This window comes from Podarcis tiliguerta (genome assembly GCF_965153285.1).
Source record: "Podarcis tiliguerta genome assembly, chromosome: Z".
Lineage (NCBI taxonomy): Eukaryota > Metazoa > Chordata > Lepidosauria > Squamata > Lacertidae > Podarcis > Podarcis tiliguerta.
In genome coordinates, this window is record NC_139553.1 from 48,929,773 (window position 1) to 48,950,149 (window position 20,377).

General features: G+C 44.5%; 1 protein-coding gene across 5 annotated transcripts in view; it reads right to left on the bottom strand.

Annotated features, from left to right (window-relative positions):
• GPC3 (glypican 3) overlaps positions 1–20,377 on the bottom strand; it is a 252,285-nt gene that overhangs the window by 78,351 nt on the left and 153,557 nt on the right. For all 5 annotated transcript variants that reach the window (XM_083422627.1, XM_083422625.1, XM_083422624.1 and 2 more), the window contains 2 exons: positions 13,192–13,325; positions 8,779–8,904 (listed from right to left, as the gene is read on the bottom strand). In XM_083422627.1, coding sequence (XP_083278753.1) covers positions 8,779–8,904; positions 13,192–13,325 — 260 coding nt within the window. The remainder of the gene's footprint in view (positions 1–8,778; positions 8,905–13,191; positions 13,326–20,377) is intronic.

The window sequence follows — 20,377 nt, forward strand, 5'->3', positions numbered from 1 at the left end:
AAATTAATTGTTAATAATGTACTGACAGATGATATTGCTATAACCAAGGGTACAAGACGAGGGTGTCCCTTATCACCATTGTTATTCATATCGGTCCTGGAAGTCTTGTTGAGAGCGTTAAGAAGTAATGATTTGATAAAAGGTGTGAAAGTTGGTTGTAAGGAATATAAGGTAAAAGCTTTCGCTGATGATTTGGTTATAACAATAGAAGACGCTATTAAAAATGTTAAGAAAGTGTTAGAAGAGATAGAGCAATTCGGACAAGTTGCCGGATTCAAATTAAATAAGAGAAAGACGAAAATAATGGTTAAAAATATGGACCAAGAGATAATAGAAAGAATTTAGCAACAAACAGATATGGAAGTGGTTAAGAAAGTTAAATATCTTGGGATTATATTAACTCCCAAGTGTATTGATCTTTTTCAAAATAATTATGTACCAGTCTGGAACAAGATTAGGAAGGACCTGGAAGTGTGCGGAAGAATGAAGTTGTCATTTTGGGGAAGAATTGCAACGGTAAAAATGAATGTGCTACCAAAAATGTTGTTTTTATTTCAATCAATACCAATAATTAAAGGTGTTACGATATTTAAAGAATGGCAAAGAGCATTATCAAGATATGTCTGTCAGGGCAAGAAGCCTAGAATAAAATTTAAGATTTTAACGGATGCAAAAGATAGAGGAGGTTTTGCCCTGCCAGACCTAAAGTTATATTTCGAGGATGCATGTCTTTGCTGGGTGAAAGCATGGATAAAGTTGGAAAATTCAGAACTTTTGGATTTAGAAGGATATGATAATAGATTTGGTTGGCACGCATATTTATGGTATGAGAAAAAAGAGTGCATAAAGGTTTTGAAAATCACATTTTCCGAGGTCCGCTGATTGAAGTATGGAATAGGTACAAAAATTTATTAGAGTTTAAAACTGCATTCTGGCTGTCGCCATTGGAGGTAATGAGTGTTAAGAAGATCAATATGATGGGGAGTTGGATTACATATGAGAATTTAATTATAAAAGAAGGAAATAAATGGAAACTGAAGCCATACGATGAAGTTAAAGAATATGTGTTCGACTGGTTACACTACTTCCAAGTGAATGCGATGTTTAAAAAAGAGATGCTGGAAAGAGGTTTTCAAGATGAAAAATCTAGATTTCAAAAAAAAAAAAAATGTGAATAATGATGTTAAAATTTTATCAAAAATGTATAAATTATTGCTTGAGTGGCATACTAAGGATGAAGAGGTTAAAGTTGCAATGTTTCAGTGGGCCAAAGACTTTGGTTATAATATTCAATTTGATGATTGGATAAGATTGTGGAAAGAAGGAATGAAATTTACTGCATGTACCACAATAAAAGAAAATGTTATGAAAATGTTATATAGATGGTATGTTACACCAGTAAAACTTGGAAAGATGTATAAAGTGAGTAATAAATGTTGGAAATGTAAGGAGAAAGAAGGAACATTCTATCATATGTGGTGGGAATGTAAAAAAATGAAAGGTTTCTGGGAAATGATTTATAATGAATTGAAAAAAATGTTGAAATATACCTTTGTTAAAAAACCAGAAACTTTTCTGTTAGGAATACTAAGAAATGACATAAAAAAGAAGGATGAGAAGTTGTTTTTATATGCAGTAACAGCAGCAAGAATTTTGGTGGCACAAAAATGGAAACAGGAAGAAATCCTGACGAAAGAAGAATGGAGAATGAAGTTGATGGAATACGCAGAATTAGACAAGCTGACAGGGAGAATTCGGAACCGGCAAGACCAGAGATTTACCGAGGACTGGAATAAATTTGCAGAGTATATTAAAAATATATGTGAAGGTCAATTAACGTTTATAGGTTTTCAAGAAGCTCTGTGATAATAATGGAAAGAAATATTGTTTTATAATAATTGCTAAGATTAATTTGGTTAAAAAAAACAAAACAATACAGATGCAACAAATGTGAATAAATGTGAAAACATGAAAATTTTCAGATAGACTGTCAGGAAGTTCTTCCTAATGTTTAGGTGGAATCTTCTTTCTTGTAGTTTGGATCCATTGCTCCGTGTCCGCTTCTCTGGAGCAGCAGAAAACAACCTTTCTCCCTCCTCTATGTGACATCCTTTTATATATTTGAACATGGCTATCATATCACCCCTTAACCTCCTCTTCTCCAGGCTAAACATGCCCAGCTCCCTTAGCCGTTCCTCATAAGGCATCGTTTCCAGGCCTTTGACCATTTTGGTTGCCCTCCTCTGGACACGTTCCAGTTTGTCAGTGTCCTTCTTGAACTGTGGTGCCCAGAACTGGACACAGTACTCCAGGTGAGGTCTGACCAGAGCAGAATACAGTGGCACTATTACTTCCCTTGATCTAGATGCTATACTCCTATTGATGTAGCCCAGAATTGCATTGGCTTTTTTAGCTGCCGCATCACACAGTGCAGAGGGGGATGGCGACCAAGGTGATCAAGGGTCTGGAAACAAAACCTTATGAGGAACAGTTGAAGGAGTTGGAGATGTTTAGCCTGGAGAAGAGAAGACTGGAAGTTGATATGATAGCCCTCTTCAAATACCTGAAGGGCTGTCCGTGGAAGATGGAGCAAGTTTTGTCTTGTTCCTTAGGGTAGGACCCAAAGCAATGGATTCAAATGACAAAGAAAGGAGATTCTGACTAAACATCAGGAAGAACTTTATGGTTGTGAGAGCTGTTCAACAATGGAATGGACTCCTTTGGAAGGTGTTGGACTCCCCTCCCCCAAACATATTTTTAGTGAAACTTTTGCATAAAGACAAAGTACACAGAACAAATGAAAACGTTTTAGACGCATCATTCAATAAAAGGTTATTTAAAAGCATCTGTTATTCTTCCTAGCCAGAAATGAGGTATAGGATCATGGAAAAGGGTAAGGGGAAAGGAGAGTGGAGGAGGAGGGGAAAAAAATAAGACTTATTGAGAATAAGTCCCCTCGAAAACTATGCATGAGTTGTAGGAGGATCCAGATCTTACTATTTATTTATAAAGTCATTAAAAGGTTGCCAACTCGCAAAGGATAGATCTTTTTTGTCGTGCCTTGCATAACCCGGGCATGCTGGGACAGTTTCTCCTCTAAAGCTTTGTGCCATAGTTCATCAATCTATTTGTGGTGTGGAAAATGCACAACATCCTTCCAGTGACTCCAATCTAGCTGTTGCCAAAAGGAAAGCTAGCAATGTTTTAGTGTGAATAGAAATGTAGACAATGTTTATTATTGCCAATAGTGCTGTGGTGGGACATGGCAAGATATCTTAACCAGAAATAGAACATAAGGCACCAAGCAATAGAATCATAGAAGGGGCCACAAGAGCCATCTAGTCCACCCCTGTAATGCGGAATCTTTTTCCCAACGTGGGGCTCAAACTCACCACCCTGAGACCAAGACTCATGTTCTACCAATTGAACTATCCCAGCAATCAAGTACCTTGTTCCAGAAGTGGGTGAGTGCTTAACCACTCCACCACATGTCGATAGAAGTGCCAGTTTCTGAGCAGCCTTACCAACATAAGAGGGAGTCAGATTGATGCTATGCAGGCAAGGAGGTGTCCAGTGCAAGTGGAACAGGATTCATAAAGTTGCTTCTTGAGTGTTTGTCAAAATGGATTTCAACAGTGCGTTTTTGTCCAAAGCCTGTCCGACATCGACTCCCCTATTTGAGTGGTGAGGTTGGTTTCCCACTGGGATCAAGGAGTTGTGGACAACCCCTTCTTTAGGACAAATAGGAGTTTATAAATTTAGAAGCCATCCCTTCGTAGGCCAGGGTGGATCAGGTGCAGTGGTGTTCATATGTGGCTTGAGATCGCAGAAGTTGCGCTTGGTTGTAGAGTTTGCATGCAGATGAATGTGTTTGTAAATCCTGCAGCCATGGGTAGGAGATGCCTTCTAATCTGACTGCTAGTACCTCTTTTCTGATGGGTCTGCCTCTAGGAAGAAGATTGTGAAATCTGAATACCCCTTTTGCTTCCCTGCTTCGTCTGCAGGTACTTATCCTCTTGTTGAAAGTTGAGGAAAGGAAGAGCCAAAGGAGGGAGGGGTGCAAGAGGGGCTTATCATTTCCAGATTGAGAAAGCGAGTCTTAAGAACAGATTTTTAATTTTATTGACTGCATTCCAGGACATAGGCAAGAAAGGAAGGCCTCATATCGTCAGTGGTTTTGGTGATGACTCCATTCTTACCCAGGGCATGTCCAAACTGCTGGTGGAGCATTGTTATTATTCATTTTAGTTGAAAAGCATCAAAATAAAATGGTCTATAGAGGGTATTTTTGGCAAATCTGTTGTGCTTACCTTTTGTTGGTGTAGCATTCTATGGTGTGTTGCTGCTTCTTTAGAGTCTTGGTGGGTTTGTCTATTGGCAGAACTTGGGATAGAAATGGAAAGCAAGGTAAGGTGGCCATTCTGAGGGCAGTAATACAACTGAGTCGTGAAAGGCCTGTTTGTTTCCACCTGCAAATAGGTCAGATTGCAGTTTGGAAGCAAGGCTGGTGCCATTTCTTTTTGTACAGTTGCTTTAAATCTTTAGTTAGTGTCACCCCCAGGTATCTGATTGCTGAATAACATGGCTAGAAGCCAGAGAAGGTTTGCATTTGGTTTCTTGCTTCTCCAGGGATACTGAAAGTCATTATCGTGGATTTGAAATTATTTTATTTGATTCCTGCTGCTGCTGCGTGAAACTGCTTTAAGATGGATTGGAGTGCTGGTATCGCTCAGCTAGGACTTATTGTCATTATTATTACCTCAACTGAAAACAGATTGATAGTATGTGAGTCTTTTCCTGATGGTACGCCTTGAACGTTGTGGTTTCTGATCTTGTTTGCCAGGGTTTCAATCGCTAGAGCAAACAATGGGGGGGGGGGAGGATTCAGCAGGTAAACATGTCAAATGCCTCAGTGTAGTTGGATTGCCAGTGATCTGGGTCTGTTCATTTAGGGTTTGGGCTGATTTGTATATGTGTGGTCTACAAAGTGGAGCATTTCTCCCCTCCAAATTTCATTTTGTTTCACAAAGATTTCATAAAGCTGCGTCCAACTCTGCCTAAGGCCTTGAATGGATCCAAGGAAATGAAGGCTGCCTGAATTTTGCTTGAGGAAATTTTACAAACGGCTTTCAAGGCTTGGTGTCTAGAGTAGGATATGTGTTGCTTTGGAATAAATCCTGTTTGATGGGGAGATGTCAACATGCATATCAACACATTCAACCTCTTTACCATTACTGCTGACAATATTTTTGCATTTTTGCATTTGAGAAGTAAGATCCTAAAAGAGCTGAGTCTTTATCCGGTTTGCATACAACCGCTATCTTGGAGAGTCCCCAGGATGCGAGAATAGCTCCACCTTCAAGCATATTGCTAAAAGGTTTGGTGAGCCATGGAGCAAGTTCATTTTTAATACTTTTTGTAGAATGCGGCACCCAGAGGCGTAGAAAGGTCTGGTGGTACCCGGTGCAGAAAATTTATTCTCTCTCACACACCCCCAATTAAAAGAAGGAAAAATAATATACTTACAGTTGCAAGTGTTATTTTCTGGTTTATTTACTTAACATTGTGAGCATAAGCACTTAAAACTCCCCCTGCAACTTTGTTCTCACACCCCACCTCTCCTCCTGTGTGTTCCAGGGTTTGGGTCCTGAGTTGAGGGAGCTTTTGCTTCTCTCCTTCCCTCCCTCCTCTGCTTGCTTGTTTGCTTGCCTGCCTCCTTCCCATCCTCTCCCTGCCTGCCTGCCTGCCCCCTTCAGCAGCCCAGGAGCGAGGGGAAACGGCACGCCCGTGACTCCCAAGCCTCCCCCAAGCTGTCAAAATGAAGGGGGAAGGCCATTGGCAAAGCGGCACAGCTCCCCCCTTCCCCCGATGGCTCAGGGTAGACTTGGGAGTCACAGGCAGGTGGCACACCAAATGTCACCCCCCTCAGTGATTACACCCGGGGTGGCCCGTCCCCACCACACACCCCTTCCCTACACCTCTGGTGGCACTGAATCCACCAAGAGCTGGGGATTTCCCATTTTTAGTGTTTTGCTAATGGAGAATACCTCCGATTCTTGTATTGGACTATTGAGAAATTACCCTTGATTTGGTGTAAGCCTGCCTATCAAAGATGATGTTATAAAGTTCTCCATTATTTGCATGTCAGAATTACTTGGGAAGTATAAGCCAGAAGAGAAAGTGATGAAGTCCTTATTAATGTCCTATAGTGTATTTCACCTGCTTCTGTCCATATTGAGGCAACTGAGTTCAAAGGCTGGTAACTTGAGGCCCTTATCTCCAAATTCATAGTATTTGCCTTACATTTAGGCTTTGTCGCATTAATGTTGCTTTTCCCCAGCAATTGCCATTCATGTTTTTTAGACTGAAGAAGGTGGTATGCTTTACCCCCCTGCCTGTTCATTTATATTCTCTTTCAAGATGTCTGATCTGTTGTTCCCGTTGCCATGTTAGGGATATCCTGGTTTTCCAGATCTTGCTGGTTTCCACAATGCAATGGCTTCTCAGTACCACCTTCACAGCATCCCAGAGGGTTCATGGCTCCCTGCCTGAAGTGTTATTGCTTTCTTAATATTGTTCTATTGTTCCTTTCAGGTTTGATGCAGCCAGCACTTGGGTGAAAGTTTCATTGGCGAGTAATTCAGAAAGCTTTTGTCCATGCAATGTCTGTACTGACTGGTGCGTGGTCTGAGACAGTTGCTATTCCATTTTCCTGCCGCTCTGACTTTTTGCATGAGTCCTGAAGAAATCAATATATAATCATAATGGGAATAAATAAAGCAGTGTGGGAAAAAGCTGAAGTCCCTCGTGCAGGTGTCACCATAATCCCACCAGATCATGAGCCTCCATTATTCACACTCTTTAGTGCCTGGGCTATTGTTTGAGTTTGCACTGTGGCTCTTGTCCATAGAGTTATTGAGGCAGATGCCCCCCCCCCCCCAATATTATGGAGGCTTTTGCAAAATCCTTGAGATTGTTCAGTGTGAATTTTAAGAATGTTGATTGATTGGTGCATACAAAGCTCCCCGAGTGTATAGTTCTCTGTGAAGCGTCCCCTTTACAAAACATCCATTTTACAAAGGCGAATCTGCCATTAAGATCTGTGATGGTATACTGCATTACAAAGGGACTTTTCTGGGTAATAATAACTGCTACCCCTCTTGCTTTTGATGTGCCAGTTCCACCTATTTGTGATTCTAGCCGCCTTCCCTTGAGATTCTATACCCAGAATTTTTCTTTTGCTCAGTTTCCTGAAGAAACATGGTTTCCGGTTATTATTATTTTGAGAACACTTAACCAGGCTTCCAAGCTCTTTTACATTCAATGTCTGTACCTTAATTGAGCCACTAGATGGAGCTCTTGTGCTTGAAATACTCATTTAGCCAGAAAAATGTGTGATGCAATAGGTGGAAAGATAGAAAAAAAGGAGTTTGAAAAGCGTAGAAACTTGAAACAGTAACTACAAATTGAACAGAACATTAAACTGCCCCCTTCAGTCAGGAAGTTCCTCCATTACTGAAGGAGTTTGGAGCAATTCTGCTTTTCAGGGGAAAATTTGGGGGGCCAGTGGGGAGCCTGTTTCTGAGCAGAGCCTGCTCTCTCCCCACGGCTTGTAGTTGTGATTGCAACCATCCACCTTGCTGAGAAAAACTCCACTTAAGATTTAATAGTAATGGTAATGAGAAACACTTACATTTTGCTTTCAATCTGTTTCACTTGAAGACATTTCAGGGCTTGGGTCGCTTGTTTCTCACTGTGCATCAAGCAGCACCTTGCCCCGTGAGCTGAGCATCCAAGTATGGATTAAGTGGTTTGTGGGGGGGGGGGGGGATTCTAAGCTTTTGGAAGTGTTGCTCCATTTGTGTTGTATCTGCTGCAGAAAACATCTTTCCATTATGCTGGAATAGCGGTCCAAAGGGGAATCCCCAGCAATACAGCACTCCCTTTTCTTGCTGAGCCTGATTCCCCTTCATTCCTGAGGACTGATCATGCTGCCTGGGGGCTGATGGGAGTTAGAGGCCAAAAACAGCAGCATGGTCACAACTCTGAGTCATCCAATGAACCTGAGTGTTGGAGGGTTCAGAACAGACAAAAGTAATTCTTCATACAGCACAACATTAAATATGACACCCCCCCAAAACTTGGATGGCTTTAAAAGACAAATTCATGGAGGATGAAGACTTATCAATGGCTACGAGCCACAATGACTACGTATCTTGTGCCTCCACTGTCAGGGGCAGCCATGCTTCTGAGCACCAGTTGCTGGAAATGCAGGAGGGGAGAGTTCTGCTGCTCTCGGGTCCTGCTTGCAGGCTTCCCATCTGCTTGGCCATTTGGAGAACAGGATGCTGGACAAAGTGGGCCTTCAGCCTAATCCAGCATCCAAGCTCTTCTCAGGATGGGATTTGGAGTCCAAAGACACACGGAAGAACTGCTGCAGATGGACAGCATAATACTACTACAGTGGTACCTCAGGTTACAGACGCTTCAGGTTACAGACTCCGCTAACCCAGAAATAGTACCCCGGGTTAAGAACTTTGCTTCAGGATGAGAACAGAAATTGTGTGGCAGCGGGAGGCCCCATTATCTAAAGTGGTACCTCAGGTTAAGAACAGTTTCAGGATAAGAACAGACCTCCGGAAAGAATAAAGTTCTTAACCTGAGGTACCACTGTACGAAGAATTTCAAGCTGGGGCCAAGCATAACAACAACAACAACAACAACAACAACTCAGCATCACTAAAGGGGAAGGAAAGAAAAGAAATGAATTCATTTTACCTTTCTACAACTTCTTGGCCATTCCAGCAATGGGTATTATTCTGTGCAGTGGAGCTGTGGCTGCAGATGTATTCTGGCAAACTGCTGTAGAAACCACTGTGGGCTCTCAGTTTTGTGATAAGTTCCCTGAAACAAAGTAGAGATGCCAAAAATTAAACTAAAGGCTTAAACAAGTAATGCTATTGTTTTAAACTAGTTCGCAAACCAGTCTTGAATCATAACAGAAAGCATTTAGCAGACACAAACATAGAATGAGTTAATATGCTTGTCCTCCAGTGGTTGGTTCCTTGGGTTAGCATGGTGATTTAAGTGGTGTCCAGTCTCTGTGTGGCTTACTGGGCTGAAATCCTACAGAGATGCTTTGGGGATTCCTCCTGCAACAACTTTGACCAATATTTAAACATGACATTGTAATGTTTTCCTCTGCCGCTAGGTGCTGCTGGAGGATTGCAACAGTTTTGGCTTCTGCAATAGGCAGAATACGCAGAAAAGCAGCATTAAGCACATGTTGTTGTTGTTTAGTCGTGTCCGACTCTTCGCGACCCCATGGACCAGAGCACGCCAGGCACTCCTGTCTTCCACTGCCTCCCGCAGTTTGGTCAAACTCATGTTAGTAGCTTCGAGAACACTGTCCAACCATCTCGTCCTCTGTCATCCCCTTCTCCTTGTGCCCTCCATCTTTCCCAACATCAGGGTCTTTCCCAGGGAGTCTTCTCTTCTCATGAGGTGGCCAAAGTCTTGGAGGCTCAGCTTCACAATCTGTCCTTCCAGTGAGCACTCAGTGCTGATTTCCTTAAGAATGGATGCGTTTGATCTTCTTGCAGTTCATGGGACTCTCAAGAGTCTCCTCCAGCACCATAATTCAAAAGCATCCATTCTTTGGCGATCAGCCTTCTTTATGGTCCAGCTCTCACTTCCATACATCACTACTAGGAAAACCATAGCTTTTGCTATACGGACCTTTGTTGGCAAGGTGATGTCTCTACTTTTTAAGATGCTGTCTAGGTTTGCCATCGCCTTTCTCCCAAGGAGCAGGCGTCTTTTAATTTTGTGACTGCTGTCACCATCTGCAGTGATCATGGAGCCCAAGAAAGTAAAATCTCTCACTGCCTCCATTTCTTCCCCTTCTATTTGCCAGGAGGTGATGGGACCAGTGGCCATGATCTTCGTTTTTCTGATGTTGAGCTTCAGACCATATTTTGCGCTCTCCTCTTTCACCCTCATTAAAAGGTTCTTTTTTTATGGTGCTGGAAGAGACTCTTGAGAGTCCCATGGACTGCAAGAAGATCAAACGCATCCATTCTTAAGTAAATCAGCCCTGAGTGCTCACTGGAAGGACAGATCTTGAAGCTGAGGCTCCAATACTTTGGCCACCTCATGAGAAGAGAAGGCTCCCTGGAAAAGACCCTGATGTTGGGAAAGATGGCGGGCACAAGGAGAAGGGGACGACAGAGGACGAGATGGTTGGACAGTGTTCTCGAAGCTACAAACATGAGTCTGACCAAACTGTGGGTGGCAGTGGAAGACAGGAGTGCCTGGCGTGCTCTCGTCCATGGGCTCACGAAGAGTCGGGCACGACTGAACGACTAAACAACAACAACAACAAAAGGTTCTTTAATTCCTCCTCACTTTCTGCCATCAAGGTTGCGTTATCTGCATATCGGAGGTTGTTGATATTTCTTCCGTCAATCTTAATTCCGGTTTGGGATTCATCCAGCCCAGCCTTTCGCATGATGAAATCAACTACAGAAAAAGTAGCTAAGCTTCCCTGTTGCAGCAGAACCCACACAGTGCCCCACAGCCCAACACATTTGTGGTGGTGCACACAGCCTGCTCATAAAGCTGCTCCCTTATCCCAGATGGTGCTATTTGTGCATCCAGACCTGAACGATCTGCTTTTGGACAGAGGCTGCCCTCCCGGTTCTGGGATGAGGCTCCTTCCCTTCCCCAACACCCAGATCTATCTCAGTGCGGATGCTGCCAGGGAAGGAGCCTGCATGTGGAACGCGCTATCTGCCCCAGGGGTGGGCAGAAGATATATAACCTTCCAAGACGACCCTATAATTTTGTAACTATTCAATAATACTGATTAGGGATGCATTGAGATGATCCAATACAGATCTCTATGTGTTGCCTTTGAGCTGGACCAACTGCTTCCTCTGTGTGTTTGTGTGTGTGTGCGTGCGTGCGTGCGTGCACGCAGAGGCAAATGATTTTGCTTGCTCCAATGTCGTCTTTTGCAGTGACTTCAATTGGGTTTTCCTTGAAATTCCAGGGTTCGTAACTGAACTTGCACACCTTTCTCTGGAAACTGAAGCCCCTTCTCTTTTCAGTGTCCTGAAATCTTTAGCTGTGAAGCATATGGAAGAAACTGCTTCTAAGTGTTCTTCCCATGCGCCTTCTCCAGAGTGACCCTCAAAGCCCATCCTCCATGGCCGACTCACCTCCTTTCCCCTTGATGGGTTGCAATCTGCACAAAGGGTGAACTGTCTTCTTCTCGGGGCTGAAAAGCTCCCCTTTCCTGCTGACTAGGTGGCTCCAGGATGCTGGAGTTCAGGGACTCTGCTGCAGAAACAGTGATGGATCTTCCACCCTGGCCACCACACCAGTGTCACGATCTGCTGAAAGATCTCTAGGTGCTTTGCACTGCATCAGAAAGGGCTCCTGCCCCCCAACTATTTAATGATCAGAAATCAAGTTGCCCATTTAAACATTCTCTGCCCTGGCTGGCTGCTTATTTGTCAAAGGCTTAAGCATCCTCCCCTATGGCCACACCACCTTGAACTTGCCCAATTTTGGAAGATGGGGGAAGGATTTCCACAGAGTGCAGCTTCACCCAGCGTGGCTGAATTGTAGAGTTTAAAAAATGCACCTGCCACAATTACCTGCTTTGTAGAGTTCCCAAAAGCAAAAGAAGAGGAGGAGGACTCTCTTCACTCATGGACTTTCTGGTGACATGCATAAACTATGGCTGCTGCTTGATTCCTGGTATTTTCAGCTATTTGTTTAAAGAGACAGCTTGAGGCAGTATATACCCTTCAGGCTGAAGGAAACTCTTAGGCAGATTAGTAGTAAGCTGTGAAGCACCCAGCTGGGGGCAGCCTTAACAGACACAAACCTTTGCAATGCTACCAGGGGGAGTTCTCATCTCTCTCTCTCTCTCAATTTGTTTCCCCCTCTTTAAATAAGCCACCCAGGTCCCCCCCTATAATCAGATTCTGGCAGACTGCACACAGACTTTGCAATAAAAAAAGCCACAGAGAGAAAATGAAATATGGATCTATTATTTTTATGTTTATTTCCCCCCTCTGTACTGATGATGAGTAAAGAAACCCATTCATTGAGGATAATGCGAGGAGCTGCTACACATCTCCAGCAGTAAACAAAATTCAGTTAATGAGTGGCATTCAAGTTTTCATTAGTTTTCCTGAGTATAATGCTATCGCTTTTCTAATCTGAGTATAATGCTTGTGCCTTCATCTTCATCTGTCCCTGGGAGACTATAAACTGAAAGTGACCCAGAGGGGAATGTGGCTCTCTGCTTAAGAGCCCCTTTCAAACAGCAGAGGAAATGGTTTGCTTTTGGTCCTTGTGGGTCGTTGTAATCTGCCACTATGCAACTGACGAGATCTAAGATCACTTCAGGGTGACTTGTCCGCAACACCAACAGGAGCATTGCACAAAACCTGTAACAGGCTGGGTTTGCACCATGGCTTCTTTGGAACAGAACGCAGGAGAAGGAGCTCATCGAAAGCTTTCCCACAAGAGATGCTGCAAGGATAAGGGGAGGGGGAACTATCTCACATATTTGATGCCATTTCTAATGTTACGGAACAGTCTTTTAAGTTGGATCCAGTGTTACCACTTTTGTCATTGGACATTAATATCAATTCAGTTCTGCAGCACAGGGAGCCGGTCGGCTTCCTACGGTCTGCTGCCCACTTGGTGATAGTGCAACAACGGAACTCTAAAACCAGTTACTATTCAATGCTCAGAATGCCTTATGTGACAAGGAAGACTTGTAAGAGGCTCCTCAGAATAAGATGGTTTTGCTGGAGCCTGGCTTCTCTTTCTTTCGCACATCAATGCAAGAGGGAACACTCTGCCTCCACCTGCTACCCAAGCGTGGACGTAGACAGGACATGTTAAAAGTTAGTAAATCTAAGGATTTTGCATGTGATTGTTACAGTGTGGGCTGGACCTTAAAGGCACAGAAAATAAGACTTGTAACTGGTCCAGTGCTTTCTTGTTTACCTGGTTGTACTCATGATGAAACATTTTTTTTTCCAGCTGAAAGAACTATGCACACAGTCCAGAGCTCCTTACAGGAAGGAGGGGGGGATAAAAATATAATACGTTCATATTGAAAATAAATGGGAATCTTACGAAGATGGCTGGCATTGGCTTTCTCACCTCCTTCTAGTGGACAGAGTTTCTTCGTGTTCCACAGGAGAAACCCGTGTCATCTTCTCCTCAACGAAAAGGTCCTCAGGATACCAAGCTGACCGGGAATGCCTCTTCTGAGAAAGGCTGCATAACTTGCCAATCTGAAAAAAATAACAAAACCAAAGAACCATGAACCTCTCCCCCTCCCTGATATAGTTGCTGAAATGCTAGCAATTGTCAGGGCTGGTTCAGCTGCATAGAGACTCAGAGACAAGCAATAAAGTTGATTATTTGTTCAAGGAAACATAATACAGAAAAACCCATAGGCAATACTGTCTCCCAGTAAAGCAGTTGCCAGAACTGATGATCTGTGCCTCCCACTTCCCTCTACATCTCCTGGGCCAGATGTTTCCTCCTTGAACTCCATCAGGGAGAGGTCCCCTGTGCTCTTTGTTCTCCTAGATGCAAGGTCCTCCCTGCCCATGGAGACAAGGGAGGAGGGGAGCTGGATACATTAGGACCCACAGGCTCCTTGTGAAGCTGCTGCAGCCTCTGTCCCCTCCTGCACCTCAGCTGCCTGTCCTAGAGTGCTTTCTGCCTCATCTTCCTCTCTCTTACTCAAGCCTGTTGCTTGTTCAGCATCCAACCATTCTGCCCCCGCTTCATCCTCTGACCTGTCTTCCGCATCCCACCACCATCTCCCTGGCTCTGAGCCTTCCTGTTCTGGGGTGGCCCTTGGGGAGGCTCTCTAGCTGGAGCCTCCCACCCCTCCTCATCCTCCAGCCAGTCCCTGACAGCAATACGGTCTGCCTTATATGGTCTATTGGTCCACCTAGCTTGTTAATGTCTACAAAGGCTCTCCAGGGTTTCAGGCAAGAGTCTGCAGCTGCCATTGGGGATTGAACCAGGAATCTTCTGCATGCAGAGCAGGTGGTCCTCCACAGAGCCCCACCCCTCTTTGCACATGCCAGATCATTTTAAGCCAACACCCTTTGAAACTGCAGGCCATTTTTTCATGGTTTCCTTTTAACATGACCAAAGGAGCAGAATGTGAATTTGTCTCATGTGACCAAAGCTGCAGAACAATCTAATTAAGGATGTTTTTAGCTTAAAACATTCTCATACGTTTATATATTTAAAAATTACGATTTTGTTCAAAAATCTCATCATTTCAGAATACATAGAACCACAATTTCATTTAAAAAATAAATAAATACATGACTAATCTTTGTTGATGTGAGCACTTTATTATTCCGAGCATGAAAAGATAGCCAGCTCTCAGCAACTTTATTGCCACTTTGCCTGTTTTCTTAATTCTAAGGCAATTAACTTAATAGCACCATTATGCCTTTTATTTTCTCCTTATTCTGCTGCTGGCATCCCTCCTACTCTCCAGGATTTAGAGTAAAGGATCTTTGCATCTTACCACATACCTTTAATACTTCTCAGGATTTGTTATTGCACACACACCTACAAGAGTCAATAAAAATGTTGCACAAGTCCAGAGAGCTGCATTCAGCCTCCACATTCAATATTTGTCCAATAGTTCTTTGCTGCTGGACACATCCACCACAGGTGGTAGAAAAGTTCCCAATCCCGCCGCACATTTCCATCACATGAGATATTAAGTACCTGTCCTATTTTAAGGTTTCCTAGTGTGGTGTTTGGTGTAAGGTTGAGATGGGAGGTGGTCCAGTGTCAAGTCTAACTCCCTCCCCATGGCACCTATCCTGGCTCTGGCACCTCTGGGTGGTACTTTGCTCCTCTTTGCCCTTGCTTCCTCTTAGTATGCAATAGTCCCTCATCACATCTTGCTATTCCCGTCTCTGCAGCGCCTTCATCCAGCATGACTCACTCCATCCTCCTCTGTGCTCCAACATCCTACATCACCCCCTTGGTCTTCACAATACTCCTCTTCATGTCTACCCTGGAGAGTTGTGTTGGCATTTGGGCTTGCCTCTTCTTCCCTTAAATAGGGCACTACTGTTAGGGTGGGTTCCAATCTGAGTCAGCTACAGGTGCAGGGATCACCTGCTCTGTGCTTTCAGCCTGCTCAGGCACAGCAGGCCAGCATTTCCTCAGGCATTCCACACTTGTGTCTGGCGGGTATTCTCTCCAAGCTGCTGACCACATGCATGCAGCTGCCCACTCCTTCTCCTTGGCAAACAATGTTGTTTTTCCCTCCTTGCCTACTTACAGGCTCACGGTGACAGCAGCAGTAGGGCGGGTGAGTATGTCGGGGCTCCCTGCTTGCTTGAACAGATCCCTCTGGTAATTCTCCCACCAGTCCCATGCTCCCTCCTCAGTCCCTGTTGCTGCCCTCTTCCCGGTTCCCCATGTCTGCCCCATCCTGACAGCTCGACATCAAGCACTCTTCGCCCTGACTGTCACTTCCCCCTCCCCAGCAAGCCTCTTTCAGGTGATCCTCACCATCACTGTTAGTTTCCTCCTCCTCTGTGGTGCCCCTGCGTCCCCTGGCTTCACAGACACCCTCTCCCAGGCATGGCAAATCATGGGGAACAGGCTGATCCATGACACGTAGGTCCAATATTTTGCAACATTAAATGTGTCCTTGGATTTCAACCATTATGGGTGGAATAATGCAGCACATGAGAAGGAGGCAGTGTTTGCAGGGCAGCGGCCGAAGAAGGAGCCAAAAGGGGTTTCTTGTGTGTGTGATTCTTGTGGCTGATTAGCTGCTTTCCCTGGTCAAAGGTCAGAGGGGGCAGGGTTTCTGTTGAGGCAGGTGATTAGCTGTGGGAGGAGCTTATCAGTGTTTGCAGGGCAGCGGCTGAAGAAGGAGCCAAAAGGGGTTTCTTGTGTGTGTGATTCTTGTGGCTGATTAGCTGCTTTCCCTGGTCAAAGGTCAGAGGGGGCAGGGTTTCTGTTGAGGCAGGTGATTAGCTGTGGGAGGAGCTTATCAGTGTTTGCAGGGCAGCAGCGCGCGCCTATTGGCGCGCGCAGTTTGAACCATCTTTTAGATTTAGGGGAGCTAGTCTCAAGCCCAACGACACATTCTCAAGATGGAGGGGGAGGGAACAGCTGCAGTCGCCTGCGGTTCCTGCGCAATGTTTGCCATCTTGCCAAAGGTTGCAGGCAGCTTTACGTGCAGCAATTGCATGTTGATTGCCCTCCTAAAAGACAAAGTCCAGCAACTGGAGGAACGTGTAGCTACGCTCCAAAGAATTAGAGAGCTGGAGCTCTTCTTGGAAGCAACAGAGCACACCGTCTCCACCAAGGAGGAGACAGGGGACTCCCCTGAGAAGGAGGCTAGTTCACCAACACAGGAGCCCGATATGTGGAGAAACGTGACTCAAAGAAGTAGGAGGCCCAGGGTTCGCTCTGATTGTCTAGAAATACACAATCGCTTTGAGGTCCTCTCCCCTAGCATGGAAGACGAAGAGCAGACTCCATTTGAGGATCTCTCCCTCATTACAGTCGATCACGTGTATGAAGATGAGCAGCAAAGTCAGTCCTCAGGGAATGTGCAGACGACCTTGGAATGGACCGCTCACGGAAGAACCCTGACCAAACCTAAGAGAAGGCGTGTAGTGGTGATAGGGGATTCCCTACTGAGGGGAACAGAAGCAGTGATCTGTGGGCCTGACAAGATGTCTCGGGAAGTGTGCTGTCTCCCCGGGGCTAAGATCCAAGATGTAACTGAACGACTGCAAGGAATCATAAAACCCACTGACAAATACCCCTTCCTCTTGGTTCATGTGGGAACCAATGACACTGCAAGCAATAGCCTCCAGAAGATCAAAAGAGACTACGAGGCTCTGAGCAGGAAATTGAAGCAATTAAATGCACAAATCGTCATCTCATCTGTCCTCCCAGTTGAACGACGTGGCCCAGGGAGAGAGAGGAAAATAGTGGAAGTAAACAGCTGGCTTCGCAAATGGTGTAAACAGGAACGGTTTGGATTCTTAGATCACGGACTGCAGTTTCTTGAGGATGGACTTCTAGCAAGCGATGGGCTGCACCTCACAACGGTTGGGAGGAATGTTTTTGCCAAAAAACTAAGAAACCTCATCAGGAGGGCTTTAAACTGACTAATGTGGGGGAGGGAGACAGTGCTCCTGAAGGTAGGAGTCTATTAATTGATGAAGATGATCAGCCAAATGTCATAGACCAAATGGAGCAAACAGCAAGCAGACCTAGTGGTGGGAGGAAAAAATCCTTAAATAAGAGACACGGGGGAATGACTAATGGACTTCAATGTCTGTACACTAATGCACAAAGCATGGGAAATAAACAAGATGAGCTTGAGCTCTTGGTACAGCAAACTAAATATGACATAATAGGCATCACTGAAACCTGGTGGGATAAGTCCCACGATTGGAATGTAAAAATGGAGGGATACAATCTATTTCAGAGAAACAGACCAGACAAGAAAGGAGGAGGAGTGGCGTTATATGTCAGGGATGTGTATACCTGTGAAGAGATCCAAGGTTTAGAACCTCAAAGCCAAAGTGAGAGCATTTGGGTCAAAATTAAGGGAGGGAAGAATAACAGTGACCTCATTGTGGGAGTTTACTATAGATCCCCAAGCCAAACGGAGGACATAGATGATGCCTTCCTGGAACAGATGGCCAAGCATGCAAAAGGAAGGGAGATAGTAGTAATGGGGGACTTCAATTACCCAGATATTTGTTGGATGTCAAACTCAGCCAAGAGCATAAGGTCAAACAGATTCCTCACTGGCCTTGCAGACAACTTCATTGTCCAGAAAGTGGGAGAAGCAACAAGAGGAACAGCCATTTTAGATCTGGTCCTAACCAATGTCGATGACCTGGTTAATGGGGTAGAAGTGGAAGGATCATTAGGCGCAAGTGATCATGCTCTTCTGAAGTTTACTATACAACGGAAAGGAGCAGCCAAGCATACTAGGACTCAATTTCTTGACTTTAAGAAAGCCGACTTCATAAAACTTAGGGAAGTGCTGGGTGAGATCCCATGGACAGTAATACTAAAAGGAAAGGGAGTTCATGATGGCTGGGAGTTTGTTAAGAGGGAGATAGTAAAAGCACAACTTCAGGCAATACCAATGAGACGGAAACATGGAAGGTGCCTAAAGAAGCCAGGGTGGCTATCTAAAGAACTTTTAACTGAGTTAAGATTAAAAAAGGATGTGTACAAAAAATGGAAAAGGGGGGAAACCACCAAAGAGGAATTCAAACAAATAGCCAGCACGTGTAGACACAAAGTCAGAAAAGCTAAAGCACAGAATGAACTCAGGCTTGCTAGAGAGGTTAAAAGCAACAAAAAAGGCTTCTATGGGTATGTTCGTAGCAAAAGGAAGAACAAAGAAACAGTGGGGTCACTCAGAGGAGAAGATGGTGAAATGCAAACAGGGGACACAGAAAGGGCTGAACTCCTCAATGCCTTCTTTGCCTCAGTCTTCTCCGATAAAGAAAACAATGCCCGATCTGAAGAATTTGGAGCAAATGATTCAGCAGAGGAAACACAGCCCAGAATAACTAAGGAGATAGTACAAGAATACTTGGCTAGTTTAGATGTATTCAAGTCTCCAGGGCCAGATGAACTGCATCCAAGAGTATTAAAAGAACTGGCAGATGTGATCTCAGAACCACTGGCAGTCATCTTTGAGAATTCCTGGAGAACAGGCGAAGTCCCGGCAGACTGGAGGAGGGCAAATGTTGTCCCTATTTTCAAAAAGGGGAAAAGAGAGGACCCAAATAATTACCGCCCAGTTAGTCTAACATCAATACCAGGGAAGATTCTGGAGCAGATCATTAAGCAAACAATCTGTGAGCACCTAGAAAGGAATGCTGTGATCACCAATAGTCAGCATGGATTTCTGAAAAATAAGTCATGTCAGACTAACCTGATCTCATTTTTTGACAGAATTACAAGCCTGGTAGATGAAGGGAACGCAGTGGATGTAGTCTACCTTGATTTCAGCAAGGCATTTGACAAGGTGCCCCATGATATTCTTGTAAAGAAGCTGGTAAAATGCGGTCTTGACTATGCTACCACCCAGTGGATTTGTAACTGGCTGACTGACCGGACCCAAAGGGTGCTCATCAATGGTTCCTCTTCATCCTGGAGAAGAGTGACTAGTGGGGTGCCACAGGGTTCTGTCTTGGGCCCGGTCTTATTCAACATCTTTATCAACGACTTGGATGATGGACTCAAGGGCATCCTGATCAAATTTGCAGATGACACCAAACTGGGAGGGGTGGCTAACACCCCAGAAGACAGGATCACACTTCAAAACGACCTTGACAGATTAGAGAACTGGGCCAAAACAAACAAGATGAATTTTAACAGGGAGAAATGTAAAGTATTGCACTTGGGCAAAAAAAATGAGAGGCACAAATACAAGATGGGTGACACCTGGCTTGAGAGCAGTACATGTGAAAAGGATCTAGGAGTCTTGGTTGACCACAAACTTAACATGAGCCAACAGTGTGACGCGGCAGCTAAAAAAGCCAATGCAATTCTGGGCTGCATCAATAGGAGTATAGCATCTAGATCAAGGGAAGTTATAGTGCCACTGTATTCTGCTCTGGTCAGACCTCACCTGGAGTACTGTGTCCAGTTCTGGGCACCACAGTTCAAGAAGGACACTGACAAACTAGAACGCGTACAGAGGAGGGCAACCAAAATGGTCAAAGGCCTGGAAACAATGCCTTATGAGGATCGGCTAAGGGAGCTGGGCATGTTTAGCCTGGAGAAGAGGAGGTTAAGGGGTGATATGATAGCCATGTTCAAATATATAAAAGGATGTCACCTAGAGGAGGGAGAAAGGTTGTTTTCTGCTGCTCCAGAGAAGCGGACACGGAGCAATGGATACAAACTACAAGAAAGAAGATTCCACCTAAACATTAGGAAGAACTTCCTGACAGTAAGAGCTGTTCGACAGTGGAATTTGCTGCCAAGGAGTGTGGTGGAGTCTCCTTCTTTGGAGGTCTTTAAGCAGAGGCTTGACAACCATATGTCAGGAGTGCTCTGATGGTGTTTCCTGCTTGGCAGGGGGTTGGACTCGATGACCCTTGTGGTCTCTTCCAACTCTATGATTCTATGATTCTATGATTCTATGAGTTTAAGACATGGTAGTATTTGACAGCCCAAGTCAGTCAGAAAGAGCAGGGGCACTAGGAAGGAGGGCTCTATTTGCTATAACAATCCCAACTGACAGAGCTTTTCTTGAGAGGTGCACAACCTCTTCTGTATTAATGGTGTCCAC